This window comes from Nicotiana tomentosiformis, chromosome 4 (genome assembly GCF_000390325.3).
Source record: "Nicotiana tomentosiformis chromosome 4, ASM39032v3, whole genome shotgun sequence".
NCBI classification, from domain to species: domain Eukaryota; kingdom Viridiplantae; phylum Streptophyta; class Magnoliopsida; order Solanales; family Solanaceae; genus Nicotiana; species Nicotiana tomentosiformis.
This window is the reverse complement of record NC_090815.1, coordinates 73,145,263-73,166,111: the sequence shown is the minus strand read 5'-3', so window position 1 is coordinate 73,166,111 and position 20,849 is coordinate 73,145,263. Positions and strand designations below refer to the sequence as shown.

At 37.3% G+C, this 20,849-nt stretch overlaps 1 protein-coding gene and 1 long non-coding RNA gene across 11 annotated transcripts in view; one reads left to right on the top strand and one right to left on the bottom strand.

Annotated features, from left to right (window-relative positions):
• Positions 1-2,736: 2,736 nt before the first annotated feature.
• Positions 2,737-10,375, bottom strand: LOC138908978 (uncharacterized). 7 transcript variants are annotated; one of them, XR_011415457.1, is made up of 4 exons: positions 10,285-10,375; positions 9,614-9,706; positions 9,039-9,167; positions 2,737-7,899 (listed from the first exon to the last, which is right to left on the bottom strand). It is a non-coding gene; the product is annotated as an uncharacterized lncRNA (long non-coding RNA). The 7 variants fall into 7 exon arrangements; XR_011415455.1 differs by lacking the exon at positions 9,039-9,167 and having other exon boundaries at positions 2,737-2,974; positions 7,807-7,899; XR_011415454.1 differs by having other exon boundaries at positions 10,215-10,320.
• Positions 10,376-11,695: 1,320 nt separating this feature from the next.
• The window catches only part of LOC104103369 (uncharacterized), a 32,232-nt gene continuing 23,078 nt past the window's right edge, over positions 11,696-20,849 (top strand). For 3 of the 4 annotated variants that reach the window (XM_070199855.1, XM_070199853.1, XM_070199854.1), the window contains exons 1-2: positions 11,696-12,825; positions 13,593-13,730. In XM_070199855.1, the coding sequence (XP_070055956.1) occupies positions 11,977-12,825; positions 13,593-13,730 (987 nt within the window). In that variant the 5' untranslated portion in view covers positions 11,696-11,976. The remainder of the gene's footprint in view (positions 12,826-13,592; positions 13,731-20,849) is intronic. The other variant, XR_011415450.1, reaches the window with a different exon arrangement.

The window sequence follows — 20,849 nt, the reverse complement described above, 5'->3', positions numbered from 1 at the left end:
CACTTACTTGTACTTGCCATGGGTGATCATAGGACATTAATGACATTATTATATAAAGGAGTCAAAACTCATCTCATAATCTTTCACACATTCTTTCATTTCATTGGCACTATTGGCCATAACACAATCTCATTCTTGGCACGATGGCCGTATTTCATACCTCATACTTCCTTCTTTCACTTTCAAATATCATCACAGGTCATCAACAATAAAGCATTTCTATTCAAGATTTTAAGTCCACATATTGAGCAAATAAGAATGTTGAACACATTGAGATTTCTTACACAATTTGACATAATAGCCTTCATTTGAATCACGGCTTAAAGATATAACATTAGGATATGCAACACATGCTTCGAGCACATTTTCAAATAGAATATAACATAACAAGAACATTGGAATACATATTGAACATATATCTTTCGACACGAGGCTTATTCGGAATAGTCAATTTATAATGAACCACTCGGGACTTACAAGATCATCGTGGAATTCAATTCTAAGAGAGAAGTTTAGCCAACATATCTCTCATTGAGTTTTCCTTAATTCACTACACCGTTCCGTAAATCCTAGCAACTTTGATCTATATAGAGATATGGCCAAATTGAACACAAATTAGAGACTAGTTCATGTTTTCAGCTCATTTGAGCATTTTATCAACTACTAGGTGGGCATTATTATTACTAGCTTCTCCTATGGAGGATTTCCTTCATCCCACAACCCAAAGTCTACCCATTTGAGTTCAACTAGCTTCCTCCACATTACCTATTCCCAAACAAAATTTCGAAATTGAAGGTTAGGGCTAGAATCTTACCTCTTGGTTGAAGACCTTGTGAGCTTTCTTGTTGAATTTCAAGGCTTGAGAAAGATTTTGCATGAACAATTAGCTTAGGGATTTCACCTCTCACTCTAGGGCACTTTCTCTCTTTAAAATATTAGATATTCCCTTCAAAATGGTCTCTTACATCTAATTATCGAGATAGGGTCGGGTTATAAAAATTAAAAAAAATAAATCCCCAATGCAGATCTGCGATCGCATATGCGATCGCATAATGCTTCTACGGTCCGCAAAATAGGCCGCATAATGGCCCTCCGGAATTGGGCACCCCTACCTCACTCTGCGACCGGTCTGCGGTCCGCAGACTTATTCTGCGGCCGCATATTGCACCGCAGAACTTTCCTACGGAATTTGTTTTTGTGCTGGATCTGCGAGGGATTATGCGGCCCGCAAAATAATTATGCGGCCATATAATGGACCGCATAATGGTCCAAATATTTGCCCAGATTTTTGCTTCAGTCTACCACAGATCTACGGTCCGCAAATTAGTTCTGCGACCGCAGAATGGGCCACAGAAACGCCCTGCACTTCCAGAAATTTTTTTTCAACTCCTCAACGCATTGTTCAACCCAAAAAGTCTGAACCGCGTCAACACATAAGCCTACTTCGGCACCACAAACCCTGGATTTTAGGTAAAACTTTACAGGGCCTTACGCCATCACGACCTCGAGGTTGGGATTCCGGGTCGTGACAACATGTGATTATTGTCTACACATTTGGCACAGTACATAAATTTAGTACTCTTCACTGAAAGGAGCCTTCAGGCAAGCAAACTTCAGTGACATAACTAGCTCGCATTTGTTTTTGGAACTTAAACCCTTATAAAACTTTGTGTCGTCTTCATAATTGTGGTTGCTTTGTATTGTCTGTTCTACCGCTTGTAAGTTGCCTTCAACTCTAGAAAATTTTGCATATTCTTCTTCATTTTATGGAATATCTTAAGATATTAGAACCGTCTCTTTACTCTTCGAGCGCCAAGTAAAATGAGTAGAACACTCCACCCATTCACCATGACAATCAACCCCCAATACTATATAATCGACCATTTTATGATCGTAATACCTTAAGATATCACAAATATATATAAGTCATAGATTTAAATTTTTTATTTTTTTTGCAAACATCCTAATGATACTTCAAACATTCTAAGAAGATATTTAAAACATCCTTAGTGGATACTTAGGATGTTTGAAATATCTTAAGAGGATGTTTGAACATATTGAATGGGCTTTTAGGATGTTGGAAATAACTACCTAAAATTATATTAAGAAGAAGAAGAGATTGAATACAAAAGAAGAAGAAGAAGAAGAAAGCATGAATGAGGAATAGGGAAGGGGGCTGGGAGCGGGAATAGTTTCTCATTTTTAGAGAGTGGGTGGGGCCCATTCATGGCCTTTGTAATAATTCTAAAATTTTAAGGTTCTTGTTAAATCCACTTCTAAGTAATAAACCCTTAGAAATAAATGAAAAATGATACTATATAGCCGCTCTCAAAATAATAGCAAAAACAATGTAATTATATATACACACACACACACACACACACACACACACACACACATATTCTGTATGTCATATAAGAAAATTATATAAACTTATACACTTTTTTTGCTACCGAATGTAAATAGTTTCTGGTACGGGCTAAAAGTGATAATACCCTAAAATGAAAGCATCTTTTTAACAACAATCTCAACACATTTGTTTAAAAACTAGATAAAGGTTGCCCGTGCTGTGCACGGGCCCAACATATTAAGCATTGTGCTTGTTTTTTCCCACGTGTTCTGGTGCCAATAGAACAATTCTCCATGTACATAGATAGTATTAAATTGGATTGCCATAACCAGTAAGCTTTTCGATACATTATATAAATAGCACGACAGTCTAATATCTACAAAAGAGGACAAAAACACACACTACAATGCTACTGCTACCACAAGTAACGATTACAATCCGGTATTATTAATGCAATACCCACAAAATACATGAAGTGTGTATTTTCACGCACATAAAAATCACAACACATTTAACCGCTTATTCCCTTTTAAGTATCTGGTACAGTAACCAAATCAGTCGCTCTTGTTATACCAGAAACAACAGCACAGTGAATAGAAGAACGTATAAGAAGTTCTATAGTACCTTCAAAAGACAAGTAAACATCAATCAAAAGCTTATGAGTTATTACATTAGAACCAAAAGTTTCTTGAATCGTGTCAAAACTCAAACATCATCGGTATTCTTGTTGGATATCCATTATCCAACCACCAGAACATGGCAGCAAGAGTAAAAACAAGAAATTCAGAACCAGGAACAAAATTATCAATTCCAAAAAGCTAACTTAATGAGTGCAATGGAGGTGAATGAAATGCTAGAAATTATTCTCACAATAGCAGATGTGAAAATCTTTGAAATTAGAGTTGATATTCAATCATCATGTATAGTAACAACTCCTCAGAGGAACTATATTGAGACATAATCACTGCATTCAATCCAAGGCTAAGGTAATATCCAATATTACAACCAATAAATACACATCTGAGAATGGAAAATAAAAATTTCTCCAGGCTTAGAAAGAAAAATGTATTTCTATAAAGAAAAAGGCGAAAAGCATCAAGTTGGAGTATCTCATATAGCTATTTATGTGAACTTCTTTTTCCCATACACATACTTAAGTAGTTCCTAGAGCCTTTTCTCTCAAGACCCGAAGAAAAGGCAAAAAAATCATTTATGTGAACTTCTTTTTCCCTTATACACACTCAAGTTGCATGCATAATTCTAACAAATTGTTGAAATCACATAGGATAGGGATAGGAGAGAAGCACACTGAAATATCTAATTGTTTGTGACAAATTAAAATTTTGAAATATAATATTGAGTAGTTGATTCCACGCCCTTTTTCATATTTCTGATAAGTTAGATAGTACATGAAAAGGGAACACAAATACTTTTAAACACCTTTTTCCATATTTCTGATAAGTCAAATAGTACACAAGAATGGCACACAAATACTTTCAGTAAGTGTTTTTGATATTAAGCTAGTAGCTAAAGATTTGACACCTAAATATACACTAAAAGATTCCATATTTTGAACCTTTTCTGCAAAGGTAATATTTTTGGCAAAAACTTCTACTCTTGTCATCCAAAATTTGAGTAATCACTTTTCCTTTATACGCTATCTCACAATGATACCCCCTTAATTTAGGACTGCAGTCAAAATATCTTTTATATATCTCATATAAAATTTATGTAAGAACTATATTTTCTTTTCTATATGAAACAATTTAGTAGCTAATAGTTTAACTTTTAAACAGGTTTCCGGATTAGGAGTGTTACTATGTTGAGTTTTATGGGGACACAATTTTATTGGCAAACTTGTTCAGACCGTAAAAGTTTATTTCCAAAAGGCATCTAAAGGTATATCAAAGTGTAACGATCCGGCCGGTTGTTTTGAGTGTATTAGCCCCGACCCCTTGTTTATTGCATTCTTTGTGTTGTACTGTGGTTATGTGACTTGCCGGGAGGTTTGATTTTTGGTTTCGGAGTGAAATGGGACACATAGTCCCTAAAAATGGAAGTTTAAACCGTAGGAGTTGACCGTAGATCGAATTGTGTAAAGACGACTCAGGAATGGAGTTTTGACGGTTTCAATAGCTCAGTATGGTAATTTTGGTCTTAGGAGCGTGTCTGGATGTTGATTTGGAGGTCCGTAAATCATTTCGGCGTTAATTGACAAAAGTTGAAAAGTCGGATAATTTTTGAAAAGTTTGATCGGGAGTGGACTTTTGATATCGGAGACGAATTTCGATTCCGAAAGTGGGAGTAGGTCTGTAATGTCAATTATGACTTGTGTGCAAAATTTGAGGTCAATCGGATTTGATTTAATAGGTTTCAGCATCGGATGTAGAAGTTAGAAGTTCTAAAGTTCTTTAGGCTTGAATCGATGCACAATTCATGTTTTTAGAGTTGTTTGATGTGATTTTTAGCCTTGATTAGGTCCGCTATGTGTTTTGGAGCTAGTTGGTATATTCGGACGGAGACCCGAGGGATCCGAGTGTGAATTGGATGGGAATCGGATCATTTATGAACTTGTTGGATTGCTGAAAATGCCCAGCTTCTGGTGTTTTCGCACATGCGGAGAGAATGGCCGCAGGTGCGGGCTCGCAAATGGGAGAACTTGGTCGCAGATGCGGAACTGGGCATGCCCAACTGGGGGAGCAAGAGCAAAAAATGTTCCGCACAAGCGAAGCTCGGAACTGGGCATGCCCAGTTGGGGGCGCAGGAGCGGAAAACGTTCCGCAGAAGCGGCTTCGCTTCTGCAATAGAGAGGAGCGCAGGTGCGACTGTGTTTTGCAGGTGCGTCGCTTGGGCCGCTGGTGCGTATGCGCAGATGTGAGCCACTTTCCGCAGAAGCAGATTCTTTGGACTTAAGTGAGGTCCGCACCTGCCATGCTTTTTCCCAGGTGCGGAACCGCAGATGCGGCAGCAAGGTCGCAGGTGCGGTTTAACTAGCAAAAAAGGGGAATTTTTGAGAGTTTTGATTCATATTTCATTTTGGGATTTGGGGAACTCGGTGGGAGACGAAATTTCGAGGGATTTTCAGAGGAATTATTGGGGTAAGAATTCTTAACTCGATTTTGGTTAAATTACACCAATCTATCATTGTTTTTATCATGTAATTAAGGATTGGAGTTGGAAGAATTGGAGAAAAGTGGTAGAACTTCTTAGACTAAGTTTTTTGGTTTTGAAAGGCGAAATGAGGTCGGATTTGAATAATTCTTGTATGGACTCGATATCGAATGAGTGTTCGTTTTTTATAATTTTGGTCGGGTTTCGAGACGTGGGCCCGGGTCAACTTTTTGGAGCGATTTTTTAATTATTTGCTAAAGTCGTAATTTCATTATTTAAATTAATTTCCTATAGTTATATTTATAGTATGAAATTGTTTTGGCTAGATTCGAGCCGATCGGAGTTGGAAAATCGAGGGAACGACTTTCTTATTGATTGATTGAGCGAGGTTTGGGGTAAGTGACTTGTCTAACCTTGTGTGGGAAAAATTCTCCTTAGAATTTGGCACTGTTATGGTAAATTGCGATACGTGAAGGCCGTGTACGCGAGGTGACGAGTGCGTACTCGGGCTAAATATTTAAAAAAAAAAAACCCCGATTTTTGCTAAGTAGTTTTCTTTTATTTTCTTAATTGAGTTACTCTAGCATGTTTAGCCTAATTTCACATGTCTGCGTGTCTTATCTTTTATTTGCAATTTGTACAACATGCTCAGTTGAATTACCTGCTTCCTTGATTCCGTATTCATTCTTTAATTGTAGGATTCTTTACTTGTAATATCATTATTTCATTTGTTACGTGTTGGTTTTCGTGATTATTGTCGAGATGATTGTATGGTCATGGCACGAGGTTTCTGCCGTGCGGATTGTTATTATGGCACGAGGTTTTATGCCGTGCGGATTGTTATTGTGGCACGAGATTTTTGCCGTGTGGATTGTTATTGTGGTACGAGGTTTCTGCCGTGGGGATTGTTATTGTGGCACGAGGTTTCTGCCGTGCGAGTTGTTATTGTAGCACGAGGTTTCTGCCGTACGGGTTGTTATTGTTTGCACGAGATTTTTGCCGTACCATTGTGAGATATTTATTTTTGGGACTACGAGGCGGTACATCGGGAGTGCCCTTGTTGTTTTTCTCTATTTGATGTATTGTTGTTGTTGTCGTTCCTTAACTTGTAAGATTCTTACTTCCTTACGTGTTGTAATTGTCTTCTTTGATTCCGTGTTGTTACCTTCTGTGAATTTCTATTGTTACACTTCTTTGTCATTTCATTATATAATTATATCTTCCGCCTTGTTTCTTATTATTCCAGTAGGGCCCTGACCTGACCTCGTCACTACTCTACCGATGTTAGGCTTGACACTTACCGAGTACTGTTGTGGTGTACTCATACTAAGCTTCTACACATCTTTTTTGTGCAGATCCAGGTACTGCCTACCAGACTAGGTACCAGTGAGCTACCCCGTACGTGGAGACTTCAAGGTATATCTGCCAGCGTCCGCAGATTTCGGAGTCCCCCTTTATCTCTATTATGATGTTTCCTTATTCTCATTAGACTATGATGTATAGGGATATCTAGTATTTCTCTTTAGAGATTGTGACTTATATCTACCGAGTTTTGGGAGTTGTTTATACTTGAGTTGCAGTTTTTATTTATTACAATTATTGACGTTTTGAGTTTTAGCTTAATATTTCAGTTATTCCGCATATTTGATAGGCTTACCTAGTCTTGGAGACTAGGTGTCGTCACAATATCATACGGAGGAAAATTGGGGTCGTGACATAAAGTGAATGTATTTTGGCCAGCAAAAGTTATTTGCTTCTTAATCTTTCTCTTATAAAATGTCATAACGATCATTACTCGTACTTCTTGAAAAATACATGTGCAATTTCGCCCAACAGAAGAAAAAACAGCATATTCAGTTAGAATAAATGTTTGAGAATATTTGAAATTATTTTATTATTTTCACTAATCCAAGTAAGGGAGTAAGGATATAAATCTTGAATCCAACAAAAACAAAGTCTCGAAGTTCCATATTCAGTTATCAGCTTTACAACCATTAAGAAAAACTAAAAGCTCAAATCCAAAGCTTCCTCTTTTAACCATTCACGGATTTTTGTTGATCATTCATAACTCTAAATATATTTCATTATGATCATCCTCGGGTTTAGCAGATCAAAGCTAGACAAATACTTACAGGAATACCAGATTTGTATGTACAAGTGGATATGTTCGAGACAGAGAATAAGGGCTAATGAATATTTTAGATAGATATAGATTGGAAAAACATTGTTACATCCTCAGACTAAAGCAGATTTATGCCATGTATTAGTCAATCAGCGCAAGTTTTTTTAATTAAGTACTTTAAGTCCTGACACTTATAATTCTTTAATTAAGATTAATAACTTACGGATTTTTGAGAGGCTATGCAAAAGAATGACACCAAAGTTGATAGTCTAGCCAAGTGAAGCATATCAAAGATGTCGTCAATCGGCCATACTACCTGAAAGCAAAGCCAATGATTACATAATATAAGCAATAGTGAAGGAAGAGGCATATTATATATATAAAGTCTTTCACCTACCTTGTTATGTTGCAAGGTACTCTTGGTCATTCCTAATTTAATTGAGTTCCTTATTTTTTGAAATGGCAATAAGGTAGTGCTGGAATTTTCAGTTCAAATGACCAAAAAACTAACTGTATAGCCGTCTTCTAATCTTAGAGAAATTCTAGGAATTTCATCACAGTTCTAGTGGTCAATCCTACATTTCCCTTCTTGACATTGTAAAAAATCAAAATCAGTGTTATTATTTAGTTTATCATTTGTACACCTTTTTTGATGATTGAATATTGGAAAAGAGGCCATCTGTTGCAGAAACATGTATCCCACATTGAAGAATGTTACATAAGAAGATGATAAGCACACAGATATTTGCGACATTCTATCTTTCTATTACAGATGTTTGTTTCCACATAAAGATGTTCTCATCCTAATGGAAGTCCAAGTATTTTTTTTCTCTGCTAATAATGTCTATAAATTTTGAGGCTTATCTCTTACTTGGTGCAGCAGAACTGAAAAGTATAAGCAATTTCTTAGCATGATAATCCTAAGCATTACAACTTGCTTGCTGACATAATCCAAGTGCCAGAGCTAGTAGACAATACTTCAATAATAGCTCATGATTACCCAAGTTGTAGGCTCAAATACGTTTTTTAGAAGATTAGAATCAACCAATAAAATTAAGACATTGTAGAAATAAATCACAGAAGGAACTACTAATTTCCTTGAAGCAGATCAAACTGTAGGTTTTTCAAAGGATCAATTCCACGAGGGAAGTTAAAATAATTTCTCAAAGTCGCTAATTCTTATCACTTCACTTATTTGGTCAACTACCTTTATATCTCAACTATATTCAAAGTAACTCGACCCAGATTGAAATGAGAAACTGATTCCCAATATAAAGAGCTTTGAGATTTAACTAGAGTATTTATCTCAAACAAGCTATGCCTAACTCACTTGCTACTTGTAAAAAGGTGCTTGCATATTAATTTCCCATTATGATGATATCACAACTATTTTCAGAGCAAGCAGAAGTTTTTAAATGGTACTTTCTCCTACAACAAAGTATGGAACTTGTAAACCTGAATAGCAAAGGAAGACGGAGCAACTGATATGGCTTTTTCAAATGTCAATTTATCAAGCCTTAATTGCCGCCAATTTGTAAAAATTTGCGGTATCTTTGAACTACTTGAAACTCTTAAAATTATCTCCTGCATTTAAAGCAATGTTAAACTCTACTGTTAGAAAATCTAAGGAAATCTCTATTCTCTCGATTAATAAATAGAATTGTCTAAAAATGAAGTATCTCCACAATGAAAAACAAAAATCCATGGAATATGAAGAAGAAACCTATCTACAGTAATCTAGAGTAACGTATTTGCACAAGTGAAACAAAAAATGACTTATAATAAATTTTTCCAGGTAATGAAGTATTCAGAGCAGCTAATTACAATCTTAAGTGTCAGAACGCACAAGTTTCCTAACGGGGAATCTGAAATGAAATTGTGGACTTCACTTTAAAAAAGATGAGTCAGGCATATCATCTTCTTGGGTGCATAGGCCGCTTCAATGATTATTATTATTATTGTTCATAATCACACTATGAAAAAAAAAAAAAACAAAGAGATTGAAACTCAAGCTGGTAAAGCAATCATACCAGATGTATATTAGCGGTAACCACCGATCAACCCGTCCTCTCTGTCTCCGTTTTTGTCTCCTATTTCAGAATTGCATCTTTAGATAGGTTAATCTGCAGGAAAAAAATAACGTAAATTAAGAGACCCAATCTTCGAACGAATATTGATACCATAAAATTTTAATAGGACCGTTTAATCCTGAACTGAGTAGTTGGTAGCAAAAGATAAATTTCATAAAAAAACAAAGTAAATGTGCAAATTAGTAACAATTATTGGCATTTATGTAAAAATTCCAGCAAGAATTATGCAAAAAGCAGAAAACGAACAACTTTCATAAAAAAAACATAGAAAATGTGCAAATCATGAATATTTACTGATATGTATGTAAAAATTCTAGTAACAATTATGCAAAACAGCAGAAAACGAACATTTACCAACCAAAATTTAGACAAGTAGTAGAACAAGTATAATAAACAAAGAAAATTGCACAAACAACAAACTAAATTAAAAGAGCTTGCAGCAAATTCAAATAGAACAAAGATGGATAAACTATCTGCATATGCCGACAGGAGAATTCACATAGAGAAATCGAGAAGTAAAGGGAAAAATAAAGAGGTATACAAGGAAATAGACGATGAGTAGAGTAAGGCAGATGATACAATGAAAAGGCTCTGCATGTCATAGCGCTTACCCAGCAAATTTAGGCTACGTGTATAGTGTACAAAGCCCATGGAAATATTTGAACTCAAAAAGGCAATGAAACGACTTAAAGGCCCCTGTCTTGGCACCTGAAATGGCCAAATTGCCCTTGGTAAGCAGGCACGACCATCATGACCTGCATCTATATATGTTTAAAAATGGCAGAATGGCCTAAATGACACATATATTTGTGCCACTTTATCATGCCGGTCCTCAAACTCAATAATTTGCCAATTGAACACTTACACTCCTTCAAACCGTGTATAATAAACGTTTATGACATAAGGTTGTTAGTGCGTGTAATATAATCTCCTCCACGTTGGCTGCCACGTCAAAAAATAACAATGTGTAGATGTCATATCACATGGTAGATTAAAAATAATTAAAATTAAAAATAAAAATAAAAATAAAATTCAAACATTAATCCCCTAATCCCCTCCCTCAAATGGTGCGACTGCTGTGAACAGTAACACAACAACGGCAGAATGGGCACTGCGCCGTCGTCCGGTGGTGAAAAGCCACCGGACTAGTCCCAAAAGATGCGTCTCACCATTGCGCATAAACCCCACCTAGGCGCCCCTCTCATTTCTTCCCAAGCTGCAACAGATTTCAACAATGGTGGATCGAGTACTGCAGCGAAAAATCGCTTGGGCAAAACTGATATTTATCATATCGGTTCTGGTTCAAATCGAGTAATTCCAAGCAGTGGAGATTGTTCTCCAATTCAAATACCATCGACCCACCAAGTTTCAGACAATTTCAATGCCGGAATAGTCTTCTCCAACCAACCGAATATGGCCGACGAACACCAGTTGGCCGAGCATGGAGCTACAAGTGTCCAAATTGAACAAGACTTATGCCAATTAACTCCAAGTGAGCAAGTGATTGATGCCAAACGATCAAACAACAACTACAATGAACCAATCATCATAACAATTCAAAAAATAAAATCTACAGAATTGCAGACACCAGGTGTTCAACGAAATACTAAAGTCAGTTTTAACAAGTCTTGCCTTATTTGATTTTGAAATTGGGGGTTAAATTTTCTCAAAAGCTCTAATATTTTTAAAGGATTAATTGGTAAAAGATGTATAATTTGTGCTTTAAAATCCTTTATGGGTTAATTTTGAGGTGTAGAGATTTTTGAAGAATTTTCGGTCGACCCCTTTTTTGGTTTGTTGGTATTTTGATAATTTGATGTGTTTCCCTTCTACAAAAAAGGCATAAAATTGAATTTTAAAAGAGATATGAATTATTGGCCAAAGGATTCTAAATTCATGATAAAGTTTAAGATTCGAGAGAAGAAACAAACAAAGAAAATAGGGGAGGGGAGAAAGAATTGGACATAAAATGTTGAAGAGAGAGAAAAAAAAGAATTGGACAAAAAAAATTGGAGAGGGAAAAAAGCAAAAAAGAAAATTTCACTTTTGTTCAACAATGGATGAAAACAATAGGAAGAAGATGACAGAAATAGCTCTTGGTATACGCTTCAATCAAAAATACCACATATGATGAGTGGAGTTTAAAATGCTCATAAGGGCAGACAAGTTTGGTTGGTAAATTTGTAAGTACGAAGCACGACAAAGCTGGTCTATTCTGCCTTTAAAAATTAATAGTACTGCAAGTTTTCAAAAGTATCAAAATTTAGATCCCTCAACAGTCAACACTCAAAGCTCTTTTCACCATGTTCAATCCCCTCCAACGTATCCCACTCCTCTTGTTCTTCCTCTCACTCTCCACTATCTCTGCCTCCGAATCAGACACACCCATTTCCCGTTTCCAAAATTACCTCAGAATCAACACCGCCCACCCTAACCCAAACTACACTTCCCCCATCACTTACCTCATCAACTTCGCCAGCTCCATCCCAAACCTCCACTCCAAAGTCCTCCACCTAACCCCCACCATACCCCTCCTATTGTTAACCTGGCCCGGTACCTCCAACCCTTCACTCCCCTCCATTCTTTTCAACTCCCATCTCGACTCCGTCCCCGCCGAGCCCGAAAAGTGGACCCACCCACCCTTTTCAGCTCATAAAACTTCCGATGGAAGAATCTTTGCGCGTGGCGCCCAGGACGATAAGTGCATTGGCATGCAGTATTTGGAGGCAATCAAAGCGATACAGAGCAAAGATCCCGACTTTAAACCTATAAGAAATGTTCATATATTATACGTTCCCGAGGAGGAGGTGGGTGGGTTTGATGGGATGGGGAAGTTTGTGGAGACTAAAGAGTTTAAAGAGTTAAATGTTGGGTTTGTGATGGACGAGGGACAGGCTTCAACTAATGATGAGTTTAGGGTGTTTTATGCTGATAGGACACCTTGGCATATGGTGATTAAGGCTGTTGGAACACCTGGACATGGGTCAAGATTGTATGATAATACTGCTATGGAGAATTTAATGAAGAGTATTGAGGTTATTACTAAGTTTAGGGAGTCTAAGTTTGATATAGTCAAGGCTGGATTGGCTGCTAATTCTGAAGTCATTTCTGTGAATCCAGTGTTTCTCAAGGCTGGAATTCCTTCCCCAACTGTGAGTTTTTGAATTTTCGATTGAGTTTGATCTTTTGAGATGTGTTGTTTTTCGAGCTCCTGTTGAAGGGGGTCTATAAGGGGCGGATCTAAGATTTGAATTTTATGTGTTCTGGATTCTAGGACAGCAATCTCAATTGCTATGTTTTGAGTTAATTTTTGTACATATTTAGTGCATTTCTTAATACAGAGTTTGGGCCAAAGTTACTGTAGTGCTATGCTCTGCCTAATCCCATATCTTAAAGCCTACTGTAATTTGGGAAATGATACTGTAGTAATTTGGAATGCTAAATGTAGTCATCCGAATTGTTATTGTTTCTCTTTCCAATTCAATTAAGAAATATGTGATGCCAATAATAGTTTCTTGGTGATTAGTCTTTCAAGTTCTGTTTAGCTTAAAAGATTTTGTGGTTCTTAAAGTATATTACGTGGTACCTGTTGCTGGTGGGAGTACTAGTTGCTGGTGGGAGGTGTCACGTATCCTGTGGAATTAGTTGAGGTGCGCGCAAGCTGGCCCGGACACCACGGTTATAAAAAAAAAGTATATTGAAGTATGATCCAAAGAAACCTACCAATAGGGAATAACTTTTAAGTTTAAGAACGAATTATGAACTTGTTCCTGTTCCGTTAACAGCTTTCTCTGTATTAGGCAACATTGGCTTATGGTTTAGTGGGCTTATATTTCCTAGTTGTTTATGGTTCTGCTTATATTTTTGTTCTTTAATTAGGAGTTATGATTTATGGAGGCCTTCTGATTTGCTTGTGCAGGGATTTGTAATGAACATGCAACCCTCTGAAGCTGAGGCAGGATTTGATATTAGGATGCCACCAACGGCTGATCCACAGCTTATGAGGAAGATAATTGAAGAGCAATGGGCACCAGCTTGGAGGAACATGACATATGAGGTGAATAGTTGCTTTTTCTTTGTGCTTATCGTTGTTAGTTTGTAGACCTTAATATCTTTCGGCTTTAGATTAAAAATGATAGTGCTCTTTATTATCTTACCAGAATTGTTCGGAAAATTTGAGGTCTATCAATAGTATACTGAAATATTTGAATAGCAGTTTAAATTAAGTTGGTAATATCAGCAAGTAGGTTTCTGTTGTTGCCTTAATTGAAGAGACAAAACTCATTAGTGAACTCCAAAAAAGAGGGAAAATTAGGCAATGAGAGAGCGAGAGATATCACAAGACTATCTTGTGCAGTGAATCAAAGAAAGTACTTTCATGAATCAACGGACTATAGCTCCAAAGCGGAATTGAGCTAGTGGTTCTCACTTCTCAAGGATTTAGGTAATTTGATGCTGCTGTGTTCCCAAAAGCGATGGGAATTGTATTTTGGATGTCATTTCTCTTAGAAAAGGAATAGTTTCAATGCCTTGGTTTAGGAGCGTACTAATTACAATGTCCTTTAGAGGATTTTGTGAGACTAAAGAAGGCCAATTTCAACATTCTGAATAAAATGGAATATTATAAGTGGGTGACTTTAGCGGGTGCTTTAGTCTCTTCTCAATAAATTTCCAGAAAGAAGCTCTTCCTGCTCTTTGAACTATCGATATCCATTTGAAGGTGGCAAACAGAAAATCTTACAAAGACAGAGCAGCAGATTGACTGTTGTGAACACCAAAATTGGGATATGGAACTGGCTACATCTCCATCTAACAAACTAAGCTGCCGTTTTGGCCATGCAAAATCCGTACTCTTTTTCAAAAAAACAAAATTGAAATAATGGTTTGCCCATAAAAAAATGTCAGTTTTTGGAGATTTTTTGAAAAACAGTTTTTGAAAACCAAGAAGTGGTAAAAAAGTTTCAATATTTTTCAAAAAATCAATTTTCTCCTCTCACAAAATATTAACTTTTTTAAAAGTATCATATCGAAACACAACTTCAACTTCCAAATACAATTTTTTAACTAATTTTTTTTTTTTTTTTAATCTATGGCCAAAGCCTACTAAGGGAAGCAAGTTGGATGTCTACAAAAAATGGACCAAATCCAAGGAGTACAACTGATTATATGACATATCCATCAGCTCAAACCTGAAGAATCAAGCTTCCACTTCTCGAAATAAGCGAAGGAGTTAATTTGTCAACCAAGTTGTACAAGGTTTATCATGTAATGACTCAGTTAAGTAACTATTTTCCCGTAGAATTCTAAACAAGGCTACGCTGATTGAACGTGGGACAATAAGGTTAGTGCACATGCAATGAGAACAACCAAATGAGCAGTAAACCACTCTTGCATCATCAAGATCGTGCCTAGATTTTAGAAATAAAAATAGAATGCACGATTAGAAAGTTATGCTCGACCTTATATGTATAAGTAGGATCCTTTATGCATGGATGGACATCATCACAATCATTACGGCAGTCAATAAACTTATATTCATTTCCTTCAAATTCCTTTAATCTTCTCCTTTTTTTTACAGCTTTTCTTACCAGCTCTCTTACAACGTCAGTAGATGTTTCCTTTTCTTTTTTGGTTGATAAGGTAGATGTCTTCTTCTTAGATTAATCTTAGTGAAGTTCCTCTTTTATATGATTGGCAAATGGCAAAGTCCCGTCCTCAACGTTACTCGTTTGACTTCCATTTTGGGATCATTGCTTGGCAAATTCCGCATCCATTGTTCATCTAGCTCAAGAACTCCATTTATTTTTTAAGCCCTAAGTTGCTCGGACTCGGGTGCGGGTGTCCGATACGGGTGTAGATCTAGAGGTCGATCCTTCATGATCTAAATTTTAAGATCCGGGGTACGAATTCAGTTACGAATACGGGTGCGGGGATTCGGCTAAAAATAATTCAAATGTCTAAAAATAAAGTTATAAAAATATGTCCTACTTACGAGACATTACGTGGAAACCTTATAATGTATTCTAAGAAAGATTGAGATAAATGGAGAATGATTGACATATAAATTTCTTTATACACCATTTTCTTTAATTTCACCTTATCTTTTGTTTTGATTTTGGAAATCATTGTATCTGTTCCAAATTTCTCCGTCGATTTTTGTCAAAAGTATCCAAAATCGCTTGATCAGATCCGGTACGGATCCCACATCCCACACCGACACCCATGTCATGTCGACACGGGAGCGGCACCAAAAGTGAAGAGTCTGAGCAACTTAGTTTAAGCCAACAATATTCTTTGCTATGCTCGATAGGACTTTTTTCTATAGTTCTCAAACTTTACTCTTTTAGGACTTGATTTCACTTGTGCATGAACTATAATGGGGCAAGAATCTTCTCAGCATAGGGCAACATAGGGCAACAACCAACAGCCAGGGAAAAAAGGATTGTAACTCCTGGTTCTCCCACTCAAACATATGATAAATCGCAGGGTACAATTACACTGGCATAAGCTCCTCCAATCGACATCAACCTATCATAGTTCCGAATGAAGGACATTTTGGTTCACCTCCCATGATAATAAACACATCATTCATACAAGAGAAATCGACATGGATATTGTTGAGTCCTACATCAGGTGGGAATTAAAAAATGGGTCTCTTTATATGGTCTTAGGCAATATTCACCTCACGAGCTAGCTTTTAAGGTTGAGTTAGGCCGAAGGTCCATTTTCTTAAAATGATATCAGAGCCAGGTTTATCCCAATTCATTATTAACCGGATGTTGGGCCCCCATCTTATACTGTCCACGTTCCAGATGTCCAGTACTGGGCGTGCAAGGTGTGTTGAGTCCAATATCTGTTGGTAATTAAAAAAGAGTCTCCTTATATGATCTTGGGCAATCCTCAACTTATAAGCTAGCTTCTGCGGTTGAGTTAGGTCGAAGATCCATATTCTTAACATATATTAATGACATGATTCACTAGTTCCCCCAACCTATTGGTAAAGTAGAAACCTGCAGTGCAAATTGAGGTCCACTTTTCTCCGGACTAAATGTTTAAGGTGGTAAGACAACAAGAAGATCAATCTATGACCAACTTCAATTACCAATCGGTTTAGACCTACCAAGTCCTCGGTTCAGGATGACTCCTTAGCAGGGGAACATGAATGTCCGGGAGGGCGACTGATTCCATCAAGTTTCGCGGCTTAGATGGCAAATTAAGTATTGTCAGCTCCTACTGACTAATCTTTTTATATAGAAACAGTACCCAGTGTCACAGTCTAATCTTCAGTTCAGTCAAGTCAACTTGGCTAAGAAGCTTACTAATTCAACAGGCAATTTTGCCTTACCTACAACCCCTTTTCTTTCAGATCCATAAGTCGGAGGTTTCCTTCATCAGCAGATCTTTAATAACGTGTCAAACATCATCCGTACTTGGGACTTGCCTATATCAGAAAATCACTTAGGAAAGCAGACATGGGTTGTTCCAAATCAGCCATATTTCTACCCGCGCTGGCCTGGCAAGCACATGCATAACCATGACCAACCCAGCCTTCGGCAATCTCTATGCCAAATCCTGCATCTGAGCAGATGAGCCAGCAATTTTACAACTCTACATTCTAAGTGCACCGGCCAAAATGATGACGCATTTTGGAATAAACTTGAAGCCAGTAGACAAATGTCTGTACCTGTTCTGACTGGATTGACGGATGTGCCTATTCCAAGAGGTTTCAAACTTCCAAGATTTGTCATTTTTTTCCTGAGAAGATAACAAATCTACCGAAGATCGTATCGGCATTTATTGCAGAATGCGGGGGGAGGTTGCACATAAAGAAGGGCATAAGATGCTCTTTCCCTTGTTGTGGACAAAAATTATCTTTGCCTAGTACTTTTCGTTGCCTGCCAATTCAGCTCAAAGCTAGGCTGACATGGAGAGAATGTTCCATGACTGGTTATTACAGTAGGTTGATGAATCTGTTGTTGATTTCCTGGAGAGATATCAGAAGATGCGCACTAGATGCAACATACAATTCCGGAATCTCAGTATGCATTATATGTTGCCAACTTTCATCCCTGGGTTCAAAGAAATACTCATAGCGTAGGAGTTCGTGGCTCTTACTTAGCTGGTCACCAAAGCTACAAAGGTGTAGCAGTTCATTCTTGGCGAGAAGCAACGAAGAGCCAGCAGAGGAAAAGGTCCTTATCTCGTGTCCATCGTAAATTCAGTGAACTGGCCAAGCCTACTGATTATGAGGAGAAGTAGTCTGCTTAGGTTCATGCTGTCGAAACATATGAGAAAAACCATATTCTTGTTCTGCTCTCAAGTTGTCAAAAGCTAAGAAGTTGGTGAAGATTGTGAACAAAGAAAGCTACATGATTGATACTTCTAAAGAACTTGATGTTTGACTATTTTCTTAAGGATAAGCGGATCAGACTTCCAGAAGCATACAAACATCCATCAGTTGAAGAATTGAAGAACAGGCAAGTGACAACTCATAAGTGACAACTCATATTAGCAACAACTGCGTCGTCTTTCGCGATGCTAGCTGGAAAGCAATCAATGATAATGCATGTTCATTTTATTTAACATATGGTGACTGATGTTGACACTTTCTTGCCAGTATTTGATAATATGGTAGCCATTACCAATACTGCTCCCAATTCTCACAAGATGTGCTCATGTGCCAGCTTCACAGAGGAGACCGATATCTCCGAAGGGGTCGCAAGTGCAGAACTCCACCTTAAAAGAATCAGTGGAACCAGGCAGACAGGAACGAGCCATGCTTCACGAAGAAACTCTATCGTTTGAAAGAACATCACTGCTGACAAGAACTGCCATCCAAACAAGAAAAGCAAGAAAGTTCCTGTCCTCCCAAGTCTCCATCTATGCAAGATTTGACTCTAAACTAGAAGAAGTGCTTATTGGATATCAACATCTACAAAGGAGTCTCAGGTCTCTGTATCTTTGTCACTGATAAGATTCAAGAGAAGCTGAGGAAGATGATCAAGCCTAAGGCTAATGTTGTCAAAGACCAGCGGGTTGTCAACAAAGGGTAAGAGAAGCTGAACCAACTAACAGCGACTACCTAACTTAGAGAAGATTAGACAACGGCTAAGAGTCAAGCAAAGACTCAAGCAAGCAATTCAGAAGATTGAATCTGAGAAGAATGAAGTGGAAAAGCAGCAGAAAAGACAAAGTGCAGAGCTGGCAAATGAACAAAAAGGAATCCACTATGTCTGGTCAGTCCGAGGGATCACAACTCGAGGCCACTGTCTCAGTAAATCTGTAGAGCATACTCCCAGTGACTTCTTGGCATGGTCCAATATATGAAAGAGTTGGAAAATGATGTATGCACCGGGAAACATAATGGGTTGTGTTGACACAATATGAGATGGAGTGATGGACTAGATACTAAGTAAGCCTTTGGACATAGATTTGGTTGAAACTTGAAAAAAAGAGTTTTTGAAGTTGTGCTGAAAAATAGTTTTCGGAAGTTGAAGTTGTGCTTGTACATGCATTTTACATATAAAAAAGTTGAAGTTTTGTAAGTGGAAGAAAAAATTTCGCCCAAAAAATGACCCAAACCAGTTTTGGAAATTTTATAATTTTTTTTCAAAAACTGATCAAATTCCATGAACAGGCAATGTTTTCAAAATTGTCTTTGAATAAAAGTAAAAAAAATCTATGTCCAAACGGGAGCTAAGTGTGGCAAGTGGTGGTTGTAGACCACTAGTTCAAGTGAAGCTTGAGGTCCTTCAACTGTTTCCGACGGGAACTTGAACAGAAGCAACAAACGCTTGTCCCGTAGATGTTCCTATTTGATTGTATCCATTGTTCTACTACGTTTTCTTGTTCCTTCTGCCACCAGTTCACCAAATTGCCCACACTTTGCTAGAAAGTCTTTTCTTGATTTTAGAGATTGCTTGTTCACATCTACAAAGGGGTTCCGGCTGTTGAACGTTTTTGCACTGCTGAACTTGTTTCCTACCATCTTTTCAGTATGGCTATTTCTGGACTGATAAGAGGGAGAAAAAGAAAGAGGTAATACAATACCCAAATATCAATCTGAATCGACATGAATCCGACAATGAACAAGATTCTGTAGTGATAATAGGGGAAGGTTATATTGAAGAAGAAATTCCTTCTTGAATTTCATCAATTTGTTGGCAATGGTCTGCTCCAGGGTTTGATTATGATCAATCTTGTCCTTCTCCTTTCTAATATAGTGTTTCTACTGAATCCTCCACATTCATTTTAGTTTTGGATGATGTAAAATTCATATAGTTGTTCCCATTTGCTCTATTTCCAAAGGAGATCTCTCTGGTTCTTCAGATGCTTTCATCTATACTTTTGCAGATCCACAAAAATCTGTTGCTTTCAACTCTAATTCTACTAACAAAGAATTCCTTCTTTGCATCCATTCAAACCACGTGGATTGGCATTCCCTTTTTTCCCCAATGATTTCATATGACCTTTCCCCAGCTGAGAAGAAGGCATTCTTTTCCATCTAAAATGGATTTTACACTAGTTTTAAATTGACGACACTCCACGTCGTCATAGCTGCTACTATATGATCAATTACATTTTGCCAATCTGGACTTAAAGATGACAAGTAAAAGTGTTGCTGCTGTGGGAGACATGTTAAGAAGAGAGAGGGTTTTGGGAAGAGAAAGGATCAGAGAAGAATGGTTTGGTTGGAACTTGGAAATCACAAAGCAGGATTAATCTGGCTGGAAATCCAGAGATAACTAAGAGTTTAAGATTCCATGTTTACCTCCAATTGTCTGAATCTTGTATTTCTGAAGCTGTTCCAAGATTGCTCTCTTTAAATTGGGCGCCATTATACCTTTCTGATCGTATGATATCAAAAAGTGCCGGATCGTGTAATGAAAAACGTTTTCTTTTAGGAAGTTGTCACAATTGGGACAACTCTATTTATCAATCAGTCAATCAATCAACTATGCCTTAATATGAATCATCTAGTCATTCCGCTGGACAGCTGTATTTATTTAAAAGAAACGTTTGCTTGTGGGACAACTCTAAATGGATAGTATATCAGTTAATTTTGAGCAGAGACATCATTTCCAATGTAAGTAGTAGTTGGGATTCGTGGTTTGGTAGATGAAGCTTGTGTTTTTTTCCCCATTCCCATTCTTATGCGTTACTCACCAGTTTTTAA